The sequence below is a fragment of the Hemibagrus wyckioides genome, linkage group LG22, assembly GCF_019097595.1.
Source record: "Hemibagrus wyckioides isolate EC202008001 linkage group LG22, SWU_Hwy_1.0, whole genome shotgun sequence".
Lineage (NCBI taxonomy): Eukaryota > Metazoa > Chordata > Actinopteri > Siluriformes > Bagridae > Hemibagrus > Hemibagrus wyckioides.
The window spans coordinates 18,201,214-18,217,070 of record NC_080731.1 but is presented as its reverse complement, the minus strand read 5'-3'; the positions used below and the strand labels follow the sequence as shown (position 1 = coordinate 18,217,070).

The window sequence follows — 15,857 nt, the reverse complement described above, 5'->3', positions numbered from 1 at the left end:
AGAGATATAAATATAAAAGGATAAAATGATTTGAAGATATGAATGGGGTGGAGGTGAGGGTTAGTGGAGGCAGTGGACTGATGGAGGCAGAGGACTGATGGGAGTCAAAAGATTGGTAGAGGCAGTGGATTAATGGATGTAAGGAGTGGCAGAGGCAGTAGAGTAGTAGAGGCAGTGGACTGGTAGATATGAGGATTAGTGCAGGTAGAGGACTAATTGAGTCAACAGACTGATAGAGGCAGTGGATTGCTGGATGTGAGAAGATGTAGAGGCAGTGGATTGGTAAAGGCAGTGGATTGCTGGATGTAAGAACAGGTAGAGGCAGTGGATTAGTGGATATGAGGATTGATAGAGGCAGTGGATTGGTGGATGTGAGAACAGCAGTAGACTGGTAGAGGCAGTGGATTAGTAGAGGCAGTGGATTGGTGGATGTGAGAACAGCAGTAGACTGGTAGAGGCAGTGGATTAGTAGAGGCAGTGGTTTGAGGATGTGAGAACAGGTAGAGGCAGTAGAGGGATAGAGGCAGTGGTTTGAGGATGTGAGAACAGGTAGAGGCAGTGGTTTGAGGATGTGAGAACAGGTAGAGGCAGTGGTTTGAGGATGTGAGAACAGGTAGAGGCAGTGGTTTGAGGATGTGAGAACAGGTAGAGGCAGTGGTTTGAGGATGTGAGAACAGGTAGAGGCAGTGGTTTGAGGATGTGAGAACAGGTAGAGGCAGTGGTTTGAGGATGTGAGAACAGGTAGAGGCAGTGGTTTGAGGATGTGAGAACAGGTAGAGGCAGTGGTTTGAGGATGTGAGAACAGGTAGAGGCAGTGGTTTGAGGATGTGAGAACAGGTAGAGGCAGTGGTTTGAGGATGTGAGAACAGGTAGAGGCAGTGGTTTGAGGATGTGAGAACAGGTAGAGGCAGTGGTGTGAAGATGTGAGAACAGGTAGAGGCAGTGGTGTGAAGATGTGAGAACAGGTAGAGGCAGTGGTTTGAGGATGTGAGAACAGGTAGAGGCAGTGGTTTGAGGATGTGAGAACAGGTAGAGGCAGTGGTTTGAGGATGTGAGAACAGGTAGAGGCAGTGGTTTGAGGATGTGAGAACAGGTAGAGGCAGTAGACTGATAAAGGCAGTGGATTGGTAGAGGCAGTGGATTGAGGATGAGACTAAGAGATGAGGTAGCGTTATGGGCGGGGCTTGCATTCCTCTCGCGATCACCCGGGTTACCTGCATGACGACCTGTTGCCAGGGGAGGTGGTCGTTGCGGGGCATGTTGGCACGTTCCAGCTGCAGTGAGACGTGACGTCGCTCTTCCTCGAGCGCCCGAGTCAGCTGCTCGAACCTGGCCTCCTGCTCTTTCACCGAGGCCAGGATGCTGGCGGCCGAACGCGCCTCGTACTCCTCCATGTCCGCTCGGACGTTATGCTGGTCACAGAGCAGGTCAGTTACAGCGGGTCAGTTACAGTGGGTGAAGAGAACCGGGTTTAAACACAAGGACCCAGAAATACACCAAGAGGTCATGCTGTGTGCATGCGCTGGGACAGAGACACACACACACACAAACAACTGCTGAGTGTGTGATGAGGACAACACACACACACACACACACCCCGTACAGGATCACTCTGAACACACACACACACACACACACACACACCCCGTACAGGATCACTCTGAACACACACACACACACACACACACACACCCCGTACAGGATCACTCTGAACACACACACACACACACACACACACCCCCCGTACAGGATCACTCTGAACACACACACACACTCACACACACAGTACAGGATCACTCTGAACACACACACACACTCACACACACAGTACAGGATCACTCTGAACACACACACACAGTACAGGATCACTCTGAACACACACACACACAGTACAGGATCACTCTGAACACACATACACTCACACACACAGTACAGGATCACTCTGAACACACACACACACACAGTACAGGATCACTCTGAACACACACACACTCACACACACAGTACAGGATCACTCTGAACACACATACACTCACACACACAGTACAGGATCACTCTGAACACACACACACACACACACACAGTACAGGATCACTCTGAACACACACACACACAGTACAGGATCACTCTGAACACACACACACACACACACAGTACAGGATCACTCTGAACACACACACACACACACACAGTACAGGATCACTCTGAACACACACACACACACAGTACAGGATCACTCTGAACACACACACACAGTACAGGATCACTCTGAACACACACACTCACACCGTACAGGATCACTCTGAACACACACACACACAGTACAGGATCAGTGCACTCTGAACACACACACACACACACAGTACAGGATCACTCTGAACACACACACTCACACCGTACAGGATCAGTGCACTCTGAACACACACACACACACACACAGTACAGGATCACTCTGAACACACACACACAGTACAGGATCACTCTGAACACACACACACACACACACACACAGTACAGGATCAGTGCACTCTGAACACACACACACACACACACACACAGTACAGGATCACTCTGAACACACACACACAGTACAGGATCACTCTGAACACACACACACACACACACACACACACCGTACAGGATCAGTGCACTCTGAACACACACACACACACAGTACAGGATCACTCTGAACACACACACACACTCACACACACAGTACAGGATCACTCTGAACACACACACACACACACACCGTACAGGATCAGTGCACTCTGAACACACACACACACACAGTACAGGATCACTCTGAACACACACACACAGAGTACAGGATCACTCTGAACACACACACACAGTACAGGATCACTCTGAACACACACACTCACACCGTACAGGATCAGTGCACTCTGAACACACACACACACACACACAGTACAGGATCACTCTGAACACACACACACACAGTACAGGATCACTCTGAACACACACACACACAGTACGGGATCACTCTGAACACACACACACAGTACAGGATCAGTGCACTCTGAACACACACACACAGTACAGGATCAGTGCACTCTGAACACACACACACACTCACACAGGATCACACTCTGAGGATCAGTGCACTCTGAACACACACACACAGTACAGGATCACTCTGAACACACACACAGTACAGGATCACTCTGAACACACACACACACACACACACACCGTACAGGATCAGTGCACTCTGAACACACACACACACACACAGTACAGGATCACTCTGAACACACACACACACTCACACACACAGTACAGGATCACTCTGAACACACACACACACACACACACATAGTACAGGATCACTCTGAACACACACACACACTCACACACACAGTACAGGATCACTCTGAACACACACACTCACACCGTACAGGATCAGTGCACTCTGAACACACACACACACAGTACAGGATCACTCTGAACACACACACACACACACAGTACAGGATCACTCTGAACACACACACACAGTACGGGATCACTCTGAACACACACACACACACAGTACAGGATCACTCTGAACACACACACACACTCACACCGTACAGGATCCGTGCACTCTGAACACACACACACACACAGTACAGGATCACTCTGAACACACACACTCACACACACACAGTACAGGATCACTCTGAACACACACACACACACCGTACAGGATCCGTGCACTCTGAACACACACACACAGAGTACAGGATCACTCTGAACATACACACACACACACACAGTACAGGATCAGTGCACTCTGAACACACACACACAGAGTACAGGATCACTCTGAACACACACACACAGAGTACAGGATCACTCTGAACACACACACACAGAGTACAGGATCACTCTGAACACACACACACAGAGTACAGGATCACTCTGAACACACACACTCACACCGTACAGGATCAGTGCACTCTGAACACACACACACACACACAGTACAGGATCACTCTGAACACACACACACACTCACACCGTACAGGATCAGTGCACTCTGAACACACACACACACAGTACGGGATCACTCTGAACACACACACACCGTACAGGATCAGTGCACTCTGAACACACACACACACAGTACAGGATCAGTGCACTCTGAACACACACACACACAGTACAGGATCACTCTGAACACACACACACACCGTACAGGATCAGTGCACTCTGAACACACACACACACACTCACACCGTACAGGATCAGTGCACTCTGAACACACACACACACAGTACAGGATCACTCTGAACACACACTCACACCGTACAGGATCAGTGCACTCTGAACACACACACACACTCACACCGTACAGGATCAGTGCACTCTGAACACACACACACACAGTACAGGATCACTCTGAACACACACACACACACACACTCACACCGTACAGGATCAGTGCACTCTGAACACACACACACACAGTACAGGATCACTCTGAACACACACACACACACAGTACAGGATCACTCTGAACACACACACACACACACTCACACCGTACAGGATCAGTGCACTCTGAACACACACACACACAGTACAGGATCACTCTGAACACACACACACACTCACACCGTACAGGATCAGTGCACTCTGAACACACACACACACAGTACAGGATCACTCTGAACACACACACTCACACACACACAGTACAGGATCAGTGCACTCTGAACACACACACACACAGTACAGGATCACTCTGAACACACACACACACTCACACCGTACAGGATCAGTGCACTCTGAACACACACACACACAGTACAGGATCACTCTGAACACACACACTCACACCGTACAGGATCAGTGCACTCTGAACACACACACACACACACAGTACAGGATCACTCTGAACACACACACACACACACACAGTACAGGATCACTCTGAACACACACACACACACCGTACAGGATCAGTGCACTCTGAACACACACACACACAGTACAGGATCACTCTGAACACACACACACACACACACCGTACAGGATCAGTGCACTCTGAACACACACACACACAGTACAGGATCACTCTGAACACACACACACACTCACACCGTACAGGATCAGTGCACTCTGAACACACACACACACAGTACAGGATCACTCTGAACACACACACACACACACACACACACACACCGTACAGGATCAGTGCACTCTGAACACACACACACACAGTACAGGATCACTCTGAACACACACACACACACACACTCACACCGTACAGGATCAGTGCACTCTGAACACACACACACACAGTACAGGATCACTCTGAACACACACACACACACACACCGTACAGGATCAGTGCACTCTGAACACACACACACACTCACACCGTACAGGATCACTCTGAACACACACACACACCGTACAGGATCAGTGCACTCTGAACACACACACACACAGTACAGGATCACTCTGAACACACACACACACCGTACAGGATCAGTGCACTCTGAACACACACACACACAGTACAGGATCACTCTGAACACACACACACACCGTACAGGATCAGTGCACTCTGAACACACACACACAACGTACAGGATCAGTGCACTCTGAACACACACACACACACAGTACAGGATCAGTGCACTCTGAACACACACACACACGCACACACAACGTACAGGATCAGTGCACTCTGAACACACACACACAACGTACAGGATCAGTGCACTCTGAACACACACACACACACACACGCACACACTCTACAGTGAGAAGACGATGGACCTGACACACGCAGTGAGCAGAGCAGAGCGGCGTCATACACACCTACAGGTTAGTGGAGCAGGACGAGTTAGAGACAGGACATCCTCCACTACACACTGACACGGAGGAGAGACGTCCCACTGGCTAGAGGAGACAAAGTGAGAGACAGAAGAAACGTTAGAGAGACACCGGTCAGCTCCGTGCGCTTCGAGTCAGAGGAAGAGATACCAGAAAATATCAAGAGCTTACTAAAGGGCCAGATCTTTCATAAAGCTGTTCAGGGAAGTGGAGAGAGAGAGAGAGAGAGAGAGAGAGAGAGACGGAGGTCAGGGTCCGAATGAGGTGTACGGGTGGAGGAGTCTAATGGATTAGAACCCTGCGCTCCACACAAACACACACACACACACACTATTCTCATCATGGATGTATTCCCTTTGAAGCAGCACACAGTCTTCAGGCTTTGATCATTTATTTATTTGGATCGCGGCTCAGGACACGAGTCTCACAGCGTGCGAGAGCGGCGTCCACAGAGTCTCCCGCACCCAGGACTAACCCCACCCCACGCCCCCCGCTACTGTTTACTCATCCCCAAAGGGAGGAGAAGAACAGATTTCTCTATTACGCCGAGATAAATTCCCAACACACTCACACACACACGCACGCACACACACGCGTGCGGCTGAAACGTGTGAGAGGTGTATAAGGAACACGCGCACAGGGAAAGACATGAAAATAAAAAACAAATCAGAATGTAATCTCATGCAAGAAATGTTGTTGCTATTATATTATTTTTTTTGAAGAGAAACAGCATTTGTTCACACACAAACGTGTTCAGTAATCATGCGGAGCGCTAATCAAGTCATTTACCGCGCACGCTTCCAACGTTACTCCAATAACCAACTCATTAATCTTTATTATTTTTATATTTGGTAAAATGACGTTAATAAGGAGCCGAACTCATGTTTCTGCCATCGCGCGTTTCTTCACTGTGTTTAGCATCGCTTTGGGTTTGTTAAGGTCACCATGTAAACTGTGAGAGCTCACAGAATGTTAATGTCACACACACACGCAGAGCAGCGGGACGAACCGGACGTCTCACACACACCCACTACACTTATCTTTATTTCTGGAGTCTGGACAAGGCTTTAAATAGAGCAGCACACGCGAGTGGTGACTGATGAAATCCAGGCCAGCGGGCCGGCATGGCCAGCAAACTCCGCGGACAGCTAGATCAGACTTTCTACTAGTTTAGATCCAACCTACATTCAGCCAGCAGCTTGTATATAACCATGTATACAAATCACACACCGCAGTCGACTACAGAGGCTCTGCGAAAGCGCTGCTCCCCCTGCTGGAGGACAATCTGGAGCTACTTCTGCTCACGCTGTCTAAAAGACGGGATAAAAGAGACGTGAGACGCAGCAGGTGAGGTATGAATTAAATCTGGGGGGAACCCCTGGCTGGACCGTAAACACTGACGTGTGGCTATTTTGTACGGAGAGCTGAACAGAATCCATACGCAGCGTGAGGAGGAGATAATCAGCATCTCTCCGTTACGCTTCAACTCAGACTCAAAAATAAGCCGCGGATGAAAAACGGCGCGCTGGGCAAAATCGATGCGACGTCCTGGAGGGAAAAAAAAAGGGAGATCATTAAAGTCACAAAGCAGAAGGTTAGCGCAGGAGGTCAGCTACAAACCAGACTGGGCCTGAGAGGTGGCCAGAGTGGGGGAGGGGAGGAGCATCGAGACAAGGAAACGCAAACCAATTAGAGAGCGGTCCCGTTTCATTACCCCGGCCGCTCCCCTGTTGGCGCTGATTACCCCCTCTATCTCCTCTCTGACGGAGGCTAAATCAATCCCCAGCCCTCTGTCCACCTGAGCCTCCTCCTGTCTCACTCATCACACTGACCTGAGGACAGTGTTACAGCATCACTGCTGATGAACCTGAGAGAAAACTGACCTCGGATCAGTGGAACACAGCAGAGCTGCTCAAAGCCCTGTACAGCTGCCACTCCCACCCACCTGAACACACACACACACACAATCCAAACCCATGGGCAGCTTGATCACACGTACATCGCTAGGCTTTGTGTGAGGAGAGATTAAACATGCCCCGCTGCAGGTCACGGCTCTTAGCACTGAAAGGCACTCTGGGAGATTTTCCATAATTTAACACGCTCTGTTTCGAGAAGCCGGGAGCACTTAAGAGGTCAACAGATTTTATTTTTTCAAGAACCCTCCAAAAGGGGCACATTTTACTGAATTAAACTTATGAACAGGAGAGAAGGGTCTCAGTGTAGGGTGATGGTGGTGGTTGGGGGCGGGGCTGGTGTTTGGGTGGGTGGAGCTTGTCAGTAAAGGAGTGTCAGTGTCTTAAAATAAATGGCCGTTGCTTGATGAATGTGATTTCTGAAAGATGTTATCAACCTGTGCAGTGTTTCAGTGACATCATCATCATCACCATCATCATCTTCATCATCGCACCCTGTGGCACTTGCCAGAGTCACAGCATCGGCTTGCGCCACTGCGAAATGCATCATGGGTAAGAGACCGAATCTAATACATCTTGTCCAGGAAATCAGCTTCTGGTGCAGTATTAAATAGTGAAGTAGTGCTTCAGGGACGCATCATCATCAGCTATACTTAACTGTGACAGAAACAATATCACGTAGCAGCTAGCGCTAATGCTAGCGTGAGAGCGTGGGCACAGACATGAAGTGGTCCATTACGAAAGTCTGGCTTTGATCATCACACAGCAGAGAAACACTTACACACACACACACACACTCGCACTCCAAACACCCGAGAGACAACCGATAAAGGAATAAAGCTAGTCAAATTGCCTGTAAACTCAAAGCTCCCAAACACACACACACACACACACACACACACACTCTCTCTCTCTCTATCACACACACACAACCTCGCCCCCACCCTTAAGAATCTCAGCCCCGATTTAGGATTCAAAGCTGTTTCTTTTTAAAGAACATTAAAGAGGAAGTAAAGCCGGGAGAAGGAGAAGTGCAAGACGAGGCTGAGCGAGCTTAAAGGAAAAAACACAGAGCCAAACGCTGATAAGCTCAGAACTGAGAGAGAGAGAGAGAGAGAGAGAGAGAGAGAGAGAGAGAGACAGAGAGAGAGAGAGACAGAGAGAGAGAGAGACAGAGAGAGAGAGGCCATTGTTTACAACTCAGCTTTTCTTCCTCTCTCTTCGGCTTTGAAGCCCGAGCTCTTGGCTCTTAGACAGTAGCTGTCACATGTACACACACACACACACACACACACACACTCTTCAAGGTTCCTCAGAGAGCACAGGCTTCACAGAGACATGAAAGAGAGCTGGTGCGCTCTCGAACCTTCCGACTCCTCCACACAGAGAGTGCAGCTTCCTCGTGCAGGAGTTTCTCCTGGTGTCTGAGTCAGAGCAGGTGAGGAGCTGCAGCGACTCGGGGCCTCCGCTGCCTCTATTGCCTCAGTCTTTAATAGACTTTGTGTTCCGTGGTTTCAACATGAGCTGAGGAGTCTGAGTGTTCTCATTCGTTTCCTCTCTGACTGTCTGATCTGATCTCTGAATGCTGGAGGCTCAGCTCCAGACGTGAGGAAGACGAGGAACTTATTCTCTCCTGTTAATGTCAGAGTCAGCACACCACACCGGCTGCTTTGAGGCTGGAAGTTCAATGTGACGAGTGACAGCGGGGGGGAAAGTGTGTGTCTGTATTACTCTGTGTGTTTGGATAAACACACACACACACACACAGTGATGGAGTTCTCCTCCATGTAGGAGAGTTTCTCACAGTGCTGCTCACTCTCTCTCTCTCTCTCGCTCTCTCCCTCTCTCTCCCTTTCTCCCTCTCTCTCTCTCCCCCTTTCTCTCTCTCTCTCTCTCTCTCTCTCCCTTTCTCCCTCTCCCTTCCTGGTTTTGAGTACAGATTACAGAGGAGCATGCAACCATGTCCTGGTTAAATCTGTTTGTTTGTGTGTGCAGGATGTTATCAGTAAAACACACACTTTCTATGCTATCGTTTATTTCTTCTCTTTTTATTTTCTTTCTATTTTGTTTTTATTTCCACTTATTAACTTTATTACCTGTATATTATTTCCTTTTAAACATTTTAAAAGCTCTACACTTCTACAAACTGTGTTATAATCTTATGATTATATTTCTCTTGAATATTTATTCTGGTTTTATTTCCTCATCTTGTTCTATTTTTATTTAAACTCTATTTTATATTTCTTATTCCTTAAACTTTCATATTCCTTCTGCTTTTATTTCCTCTTTATTATTATTTTTATTATTATTTACATTATTATTATTATTTACAAACGCTTTCAGTTTCCTTACTTTGATTGTTTCATGCATTTATTTTTCCCTCCTCATTTCTTCCATCTGATTTACGTCATTAAACTCTATTTTACATTTTTATTTAAACCTGATTCATACTTTTTCTTCTGTAAATATATATATCTATAGTCTTTATTTATTCTCATTCTTTCTTTACTTTTAAAAAGCTACATTTTTATTCACTAATTTACTTTTTTAATTTGTTCTCGTTATCTTTCTATAAAATAGTTTACATTTCTTTCCTTCATTATTTTTTTTTCTTTTAAATTATTTTTTTATTTACTCTCACTCTAATTTTACTTTCATTATTTTGATTTACGGTCTCATTTTTGTTGCAAATTATTTGACATTTTCCATTTTTGGATTTATTTATTTTTTTATAAATATAATATTTATGTATTTATTATCTATTTATAATCATATAATAATTTATTATTATTATCTATTTATTATTGCTGCTCATATTTTACCTGAATCTAATGATCTCATCTCTGAATCTCTAATAATAATAATAATAATAATAATTATTATTATTATTAAATTAATTTTTCAATGTGAAAAGGGTAAGGAATCATCATCAGGGTGTGATGGAGATTGTGATGGAGTGTGTGTGTGTGTGTGTGTGTGTGTGTGTGCGCGCGCATCATAGCACACCCTGGTGTGATGGATCTCATCTCTGCACACTCTAGACCCTGACATTCCCCAGCAGCTCCACCTCTCCGAGCGCTCTGTAATCTGCTAAATAAATAAAAGAGTGAGGCTCGGGGACGAGGAGCCACACAGATTTATGCTCAATAATAAGGGTAATGGAGCAATTGTAGGAAATGCTGTCAGGGCTGCAGCTTGATGGATTGCTCTCAGTGGTAATGGAGAGGCATTTATCTCACAGAGAGAGAGAGAGAGAGAGAGAGAGAGAGAGAGAGAGAGAGAGAGAGAGAGGTGGGAGGGTGGATGAGTGCACAGTCAGGGTGGCGAGGTCAATATTAAATGAATAACGATGGCAAGTAGACGCATGCTAATCCACACACTTACTGTGTGTGTGGGTGTGTGTGTGTGTGTGTGAGGGTAGATGATTCTCCTTTGCGCACGATTGGCAGACTCTGCTGAAGACAGCTCGTCCCTAATGACGCTAACGATCCCTCATTAGCGTGCGCTAACTTTCACAAATCCTTCAAAAAGCCCAGGCTGAAGTGCGACACTGTGCAGAGCTCATAACAGCCCGCGACTCTCCCAGAACATCACCTCCGGCGCTTCAGAAAGGACCTGAACCCAAACACGAGCGTCTGAGCATCTCCTCATATGGGCATCTTCTCTTATATGACACCTCGTGCATCAAACCAGTGAAATATTTTATCCAGGAACATTTAGCTGAAGTTACAGACGTGTTTTACAGACGCACAGCTTCACTCATCCTTTATTAAAGTCACACTTTACACTACACCCTGTCTCTCCTGACTCTGCTGAACACCTCCAGACCCTGGAGCAGAGATCCATCACGCTGGTCTTTCTGTTCAACAGACATGTGTCTGAAACTGTGTTTAAACAGTCACTCAGAGATCTGGAAATCGTTCCTTTAATCATTAAACCCATTCAGGAGAATTCAGTACATTTCAAACTACAAAGGAAGTCCAGGAGGTGGAGCTGGACCTGCTACGACTCCTACATCCTGAATCCATCACAATAACATGGACACAACAAACACTCATTCACTCTCACTCGTCTCCACCCACTGGACTACTGGTTTGACTCCACCCATTGGGAGGAGCTATATCAGTTCTGACTCCAGTCACTGGACTAATGCTTTAACTCCACCCACTGGAAAGAGCTATATCAGGCCTGACTCCACCCACTGGACTAATGGTTTGACTCCATCCACTGGAAGGAGCTATATCAGGCCTGACTCCACCCACTGGACTAATTGTTTGACTCCATCCACTGGAAGGAGCTATATCAGGCCTGACTCCACCCACTGGACTAATGGTTTGACTCCATCCACTGGAAGGAGCTATATCAGGCCTGACTCCACCCACTGGACTAATTGTTTGACTCCACACACTGGAAGGAGCTGTATCAGGCCTGACTCCACCCACTGGACTAATTGTTTGACTCCACACACTGGAAGGAGCTGTATCAGGTCTGACTCCACCCCTTGGACTACTGGTCTGACTCCATCCACTGGAGAGAGTTCTATCAGGTCTGACTCCACCCACTGGACTACTGGTTTGACTCCATCCACTGGAAAGAGTTCTATCAGGACTGACTCCACACACTGGAAAGAGTTCTATCAGGTCTGACACCACCCACTGGACTACTGGTTTGACTCCATCCACTGGAAAGAGTTCTATCAGGACTGACTCCACACACTGGAAAGAGTTCTATCAGGTCTGACTCCACCCACTGGACTACTGGTCTGACTCCACACACTGGAAAGGGTTCTATCAGGTCTGACTCCACCCACTGGACTACTGGTCTGACTCCACCCACTGGACTACTGGTTTGACTACACCCACTGGAAAGAGTTCTATCAGGACTGACTCCACCCACTGGAAAGAGTTCTATCAGGTCTGACTCCACCCACTGGACTACTGGTTTGACTCCACCCACTGGAAAGAGTTCTATCAGGACTGACTCCACCCACTGGAAAGAGTTCTATCAGGTCTGACACCACCCACTGGACTACTGGTTTGACTCCACCCACTGGAAAGAGTTCTATAAGGTCTGACTCCACTCCTTGGACTACTGGTTCGACTCCATCCACTGGACTAATGGTTTGACTTTGCCCTCTGGAAAGAATTCTATCAGGTCTGACTCCACCCACTGCGAGGAGCTGTATCAGGTCTGACTCCACTCCTTGGACTACTGGTTCGACTCCATCCACTGGACTAATGGTTTGACTTCGCCCCTCTGGAAAGAGTTCTATCAGGTCTGACTCCACCCCCTGGACTACTGGTCTGACTCCACCCACTGGAAAGAGTTCTATCAGGTCTGACTCCACCCCCTGAACAGGTGCTTCTGCAGCTGAGTGTATATGTGATGCAGCGTGTTATTTATTTTTCATTGCACTACTCACACTGTCGCATTTCCCTCAACCTCATGATCGTTCCAGCTCTGTCCTTTATCCCAGTGACACTCAGGTTCCTAAAGTTCAGCTATCAGCAGTCAGCATGTCAGCTCCTCAAAGCCTTGCTCCTGAAACACGTCAGAGACACATCAGAGACACCTCCGGCCTCGCCGCAAATACTACAGGTCTAAAATAAGCGAGTGGACGGTTCACACTGCCACCACCAAGCGCTTCCACTTCAGAATGACCTTTCACTTCCTCAAGCTCTCTTCCTCAACTCCAACAACAAGAAAATGAGACCGAAAATTTCGGAGAAGGCGGTGGTGTGTATGAATGTGTGTGTGTGTGTCCTGTTTTATCACCGCATGACCCCAAGTGACCTTGGAGCTTCAGTAATGAGAGTTCTCGGCAGAAAGAAGCCCGGGCCGAGTCTGGAGTGTCTGTGTTTTAGAGCAGAACAGAAAGCCGGACGATGAAACAGAAAGTCAGATGCGAGCGACAGCCAGAGTTTAATAAGGAATCACAGCAGGAAGACATCAAGCAGGACATGAATATCTGAGGCGTGTGTGCCAATGTGTCCACACGCAGACTGCACACGGCCAGAGCAGCCTACAGAACATCCTCACGTCCACAGAAACACACCTGGGTTCGGGAAAAAATAAATAAAAAAGGCATTTACTCAAAACCTGGATTTATAATGATCTCAGATTAAAGAATTCACCAAACATTAAGTGTTAGAACTCAACAGTTTCTGACGGTCTGCTCTGTCTCTCACTCTGATCTCAGATCTGTGTTCTCCGACAAGACGGAGGCAAAGACAGACACTGATATCTGTCAGAGCTACAACACAGATACACAACTGTTATTCACTTCATCCCAGGAACGCTGTGTACGAAGCCAGAAGATGGTTGAGAAAACCCTGTACAGATGCAGAGCTCTGACGCCATCAGATCTGCTGAAAATCCTCTATGGTTTAATCCAGACGACTTAAAAACAGAGGAACTGGACCTTTACTCACCTTTACCTTGTGTTGATTTTGTAAGACATGTATAACTCAGTTTCAGAAAGACATTTCCTGTCTGAAGTGTGTGTGTGTGTGTGTTTTCTCACCACCACATTAACAGTCCTATATATACACACGACACACACCTGCAGTATGTGGCTCAGCTGGTGGTCTGCTGGTTGCACTGTGCAGTGTGTGAAGTCTCAGCATTGTACAGACCGAATATTAGCAACATCTACGATGGTGAGTCCTCTTGCTTAAGACACTGTGATCTTCATCATCTGTGTGCAGAGCCACGTGAGAGGAAATAAATCAATAAGAGTGTGGTGGAATGATGTGGAGGAACTGCTACTGCTTCTTCGGTTTCCTCTGACTGTTATAATGCGTGTTTCAGAAAACTTTACATCACAATTTGTGTGTGTGTGTGCGCACATGTGAGGCGTGAGCAAAAAGTCAAACACAACCTGACCGATTGGAGTGATTTCTGATTCCTACAGCGTACGTGACGTGACTTTGTTCTCGTCTCCATGATGATCCTGACAAGGCTTTTTCATCAGGCTTCACACACACACGCACACACACACGTATTCACGTATGGCTTCTTGACATCCTTTATTAAAAACGCCTGCTTTATGGAATCCCGCTGTAAAGACGGAGCGAGCGCAATAATGACGTCCTTCGTTCAGATCCCGAACCTCGGAACAGAGTGTAATAAAATATCCTTTATCTTACAGGAACACAGAGACCTGCTGAACACTGCATACTGACTCAGGAACGGTCTGAGGTTTGACTCGTCGTCGGTCTGAAACACAGCGACTCTTTCAGCTAAGGGAAAATCGCCCGGACCATAAAACTCCCATAAAATCCCCAGCGTCAATAAAACGCTGATTAACGAGCCGCCGGCAAATCAACGCGAAAGCAGCAGGAACACGACGAGCGGAGAAGCTAATTAGAATAAATTCAGGTTATTATGTGCGTGTTTGTCACACCGGAGAGCTGCTACGATAAAGCGGGACAGGAAAAAGGACAGAAATATAAAATCAGCACTTGTACAGAAGCCCTGAAGAAAGCTCCAGCTCCTGGTGCGAGTTCAGTCATGAGACATGTCCAGCTTTCAGCCTCCAAACAGAAACGACTCTCGGAGACTGTGTCAGTGTTACTCACAATTTAAACTCTTTTTTATTTGTGTGGATATTAGTATTCAGCACAGTGACAGGAAGATTTATCACATTTAGAACAACCTCCATCCAGTCTGCATCACATCCTGAAGATAGAGCAGATATCAGGGTGGGAGGAGCTATACTCTGTCTGTCCAATCATGAGGAAGAGGGCAGACTCCTCCTCCTGTTCCCCTCCTCCTCCTCCTTTACGAGGATAATGAGAAAGTTCGAAATGCCACAGCAGCTTTAGAAACTTTAGAGCTGCCCAGCATGTGGCAGACAAAGGAAGACGATTGAGGAGGAAGACGATTGGGGAGGAAGACGATTGAGGAGGAAGACGATTGAGGAGGAAGACGATTGAGGAGGAAGATTATTCAGGAGGAAGACGATTGGGGTGGAAGACGATTGAGGAGGAAGACGATTGGGGAGGAAGACGATTGGGGAGGAAGATTATTCAGGAGGAAGACGATTCAGGAGGAAGACGATTCAGGAGGAAGACGATTCAGGAGGAA

The 15,857-nt window shown here is 47.1% G+C and overlaps 1 protein-coding gene across 6 annotated transcripts in view; it reads right to left on the bottom strand.

Annotated features, from left to right (window-relative positions):
* Positions 1–15,857, bottom strand: part of arvcfb (ARVCF delta catenin family member b) — a 145,555-nt gene that overhangs the window by 82,560 nt on the left and 47,138 nt on the right. For 5 of the 6 annotated variants that reach the window (XM_058375047.1, XM_058375050.1, XM_058375049.1 and 2 more), the window contains exons 3-4: positions 5,842–5,922; positions 1,215–1,412 (exon numbers count right to left, since the gene is read on the bottom strand). The exons of the other annotated variant lie outside the window; for it this stretch is intronic. In XM_058375047.1, the coding sequence (XP_058231030.1) occupies positions 1,215–1,394 (180 nt within the window). In that variant the 5' untranslated portion in view covers positions 1,395–1,412; positions 5,842–5,922. The remainder of the gene's footprint in view (positions 1–1,214; positions 1,413–5,841; positions 5,923–15,857) is intronic. 6 annotated transcript variants of the gene reach the window in all.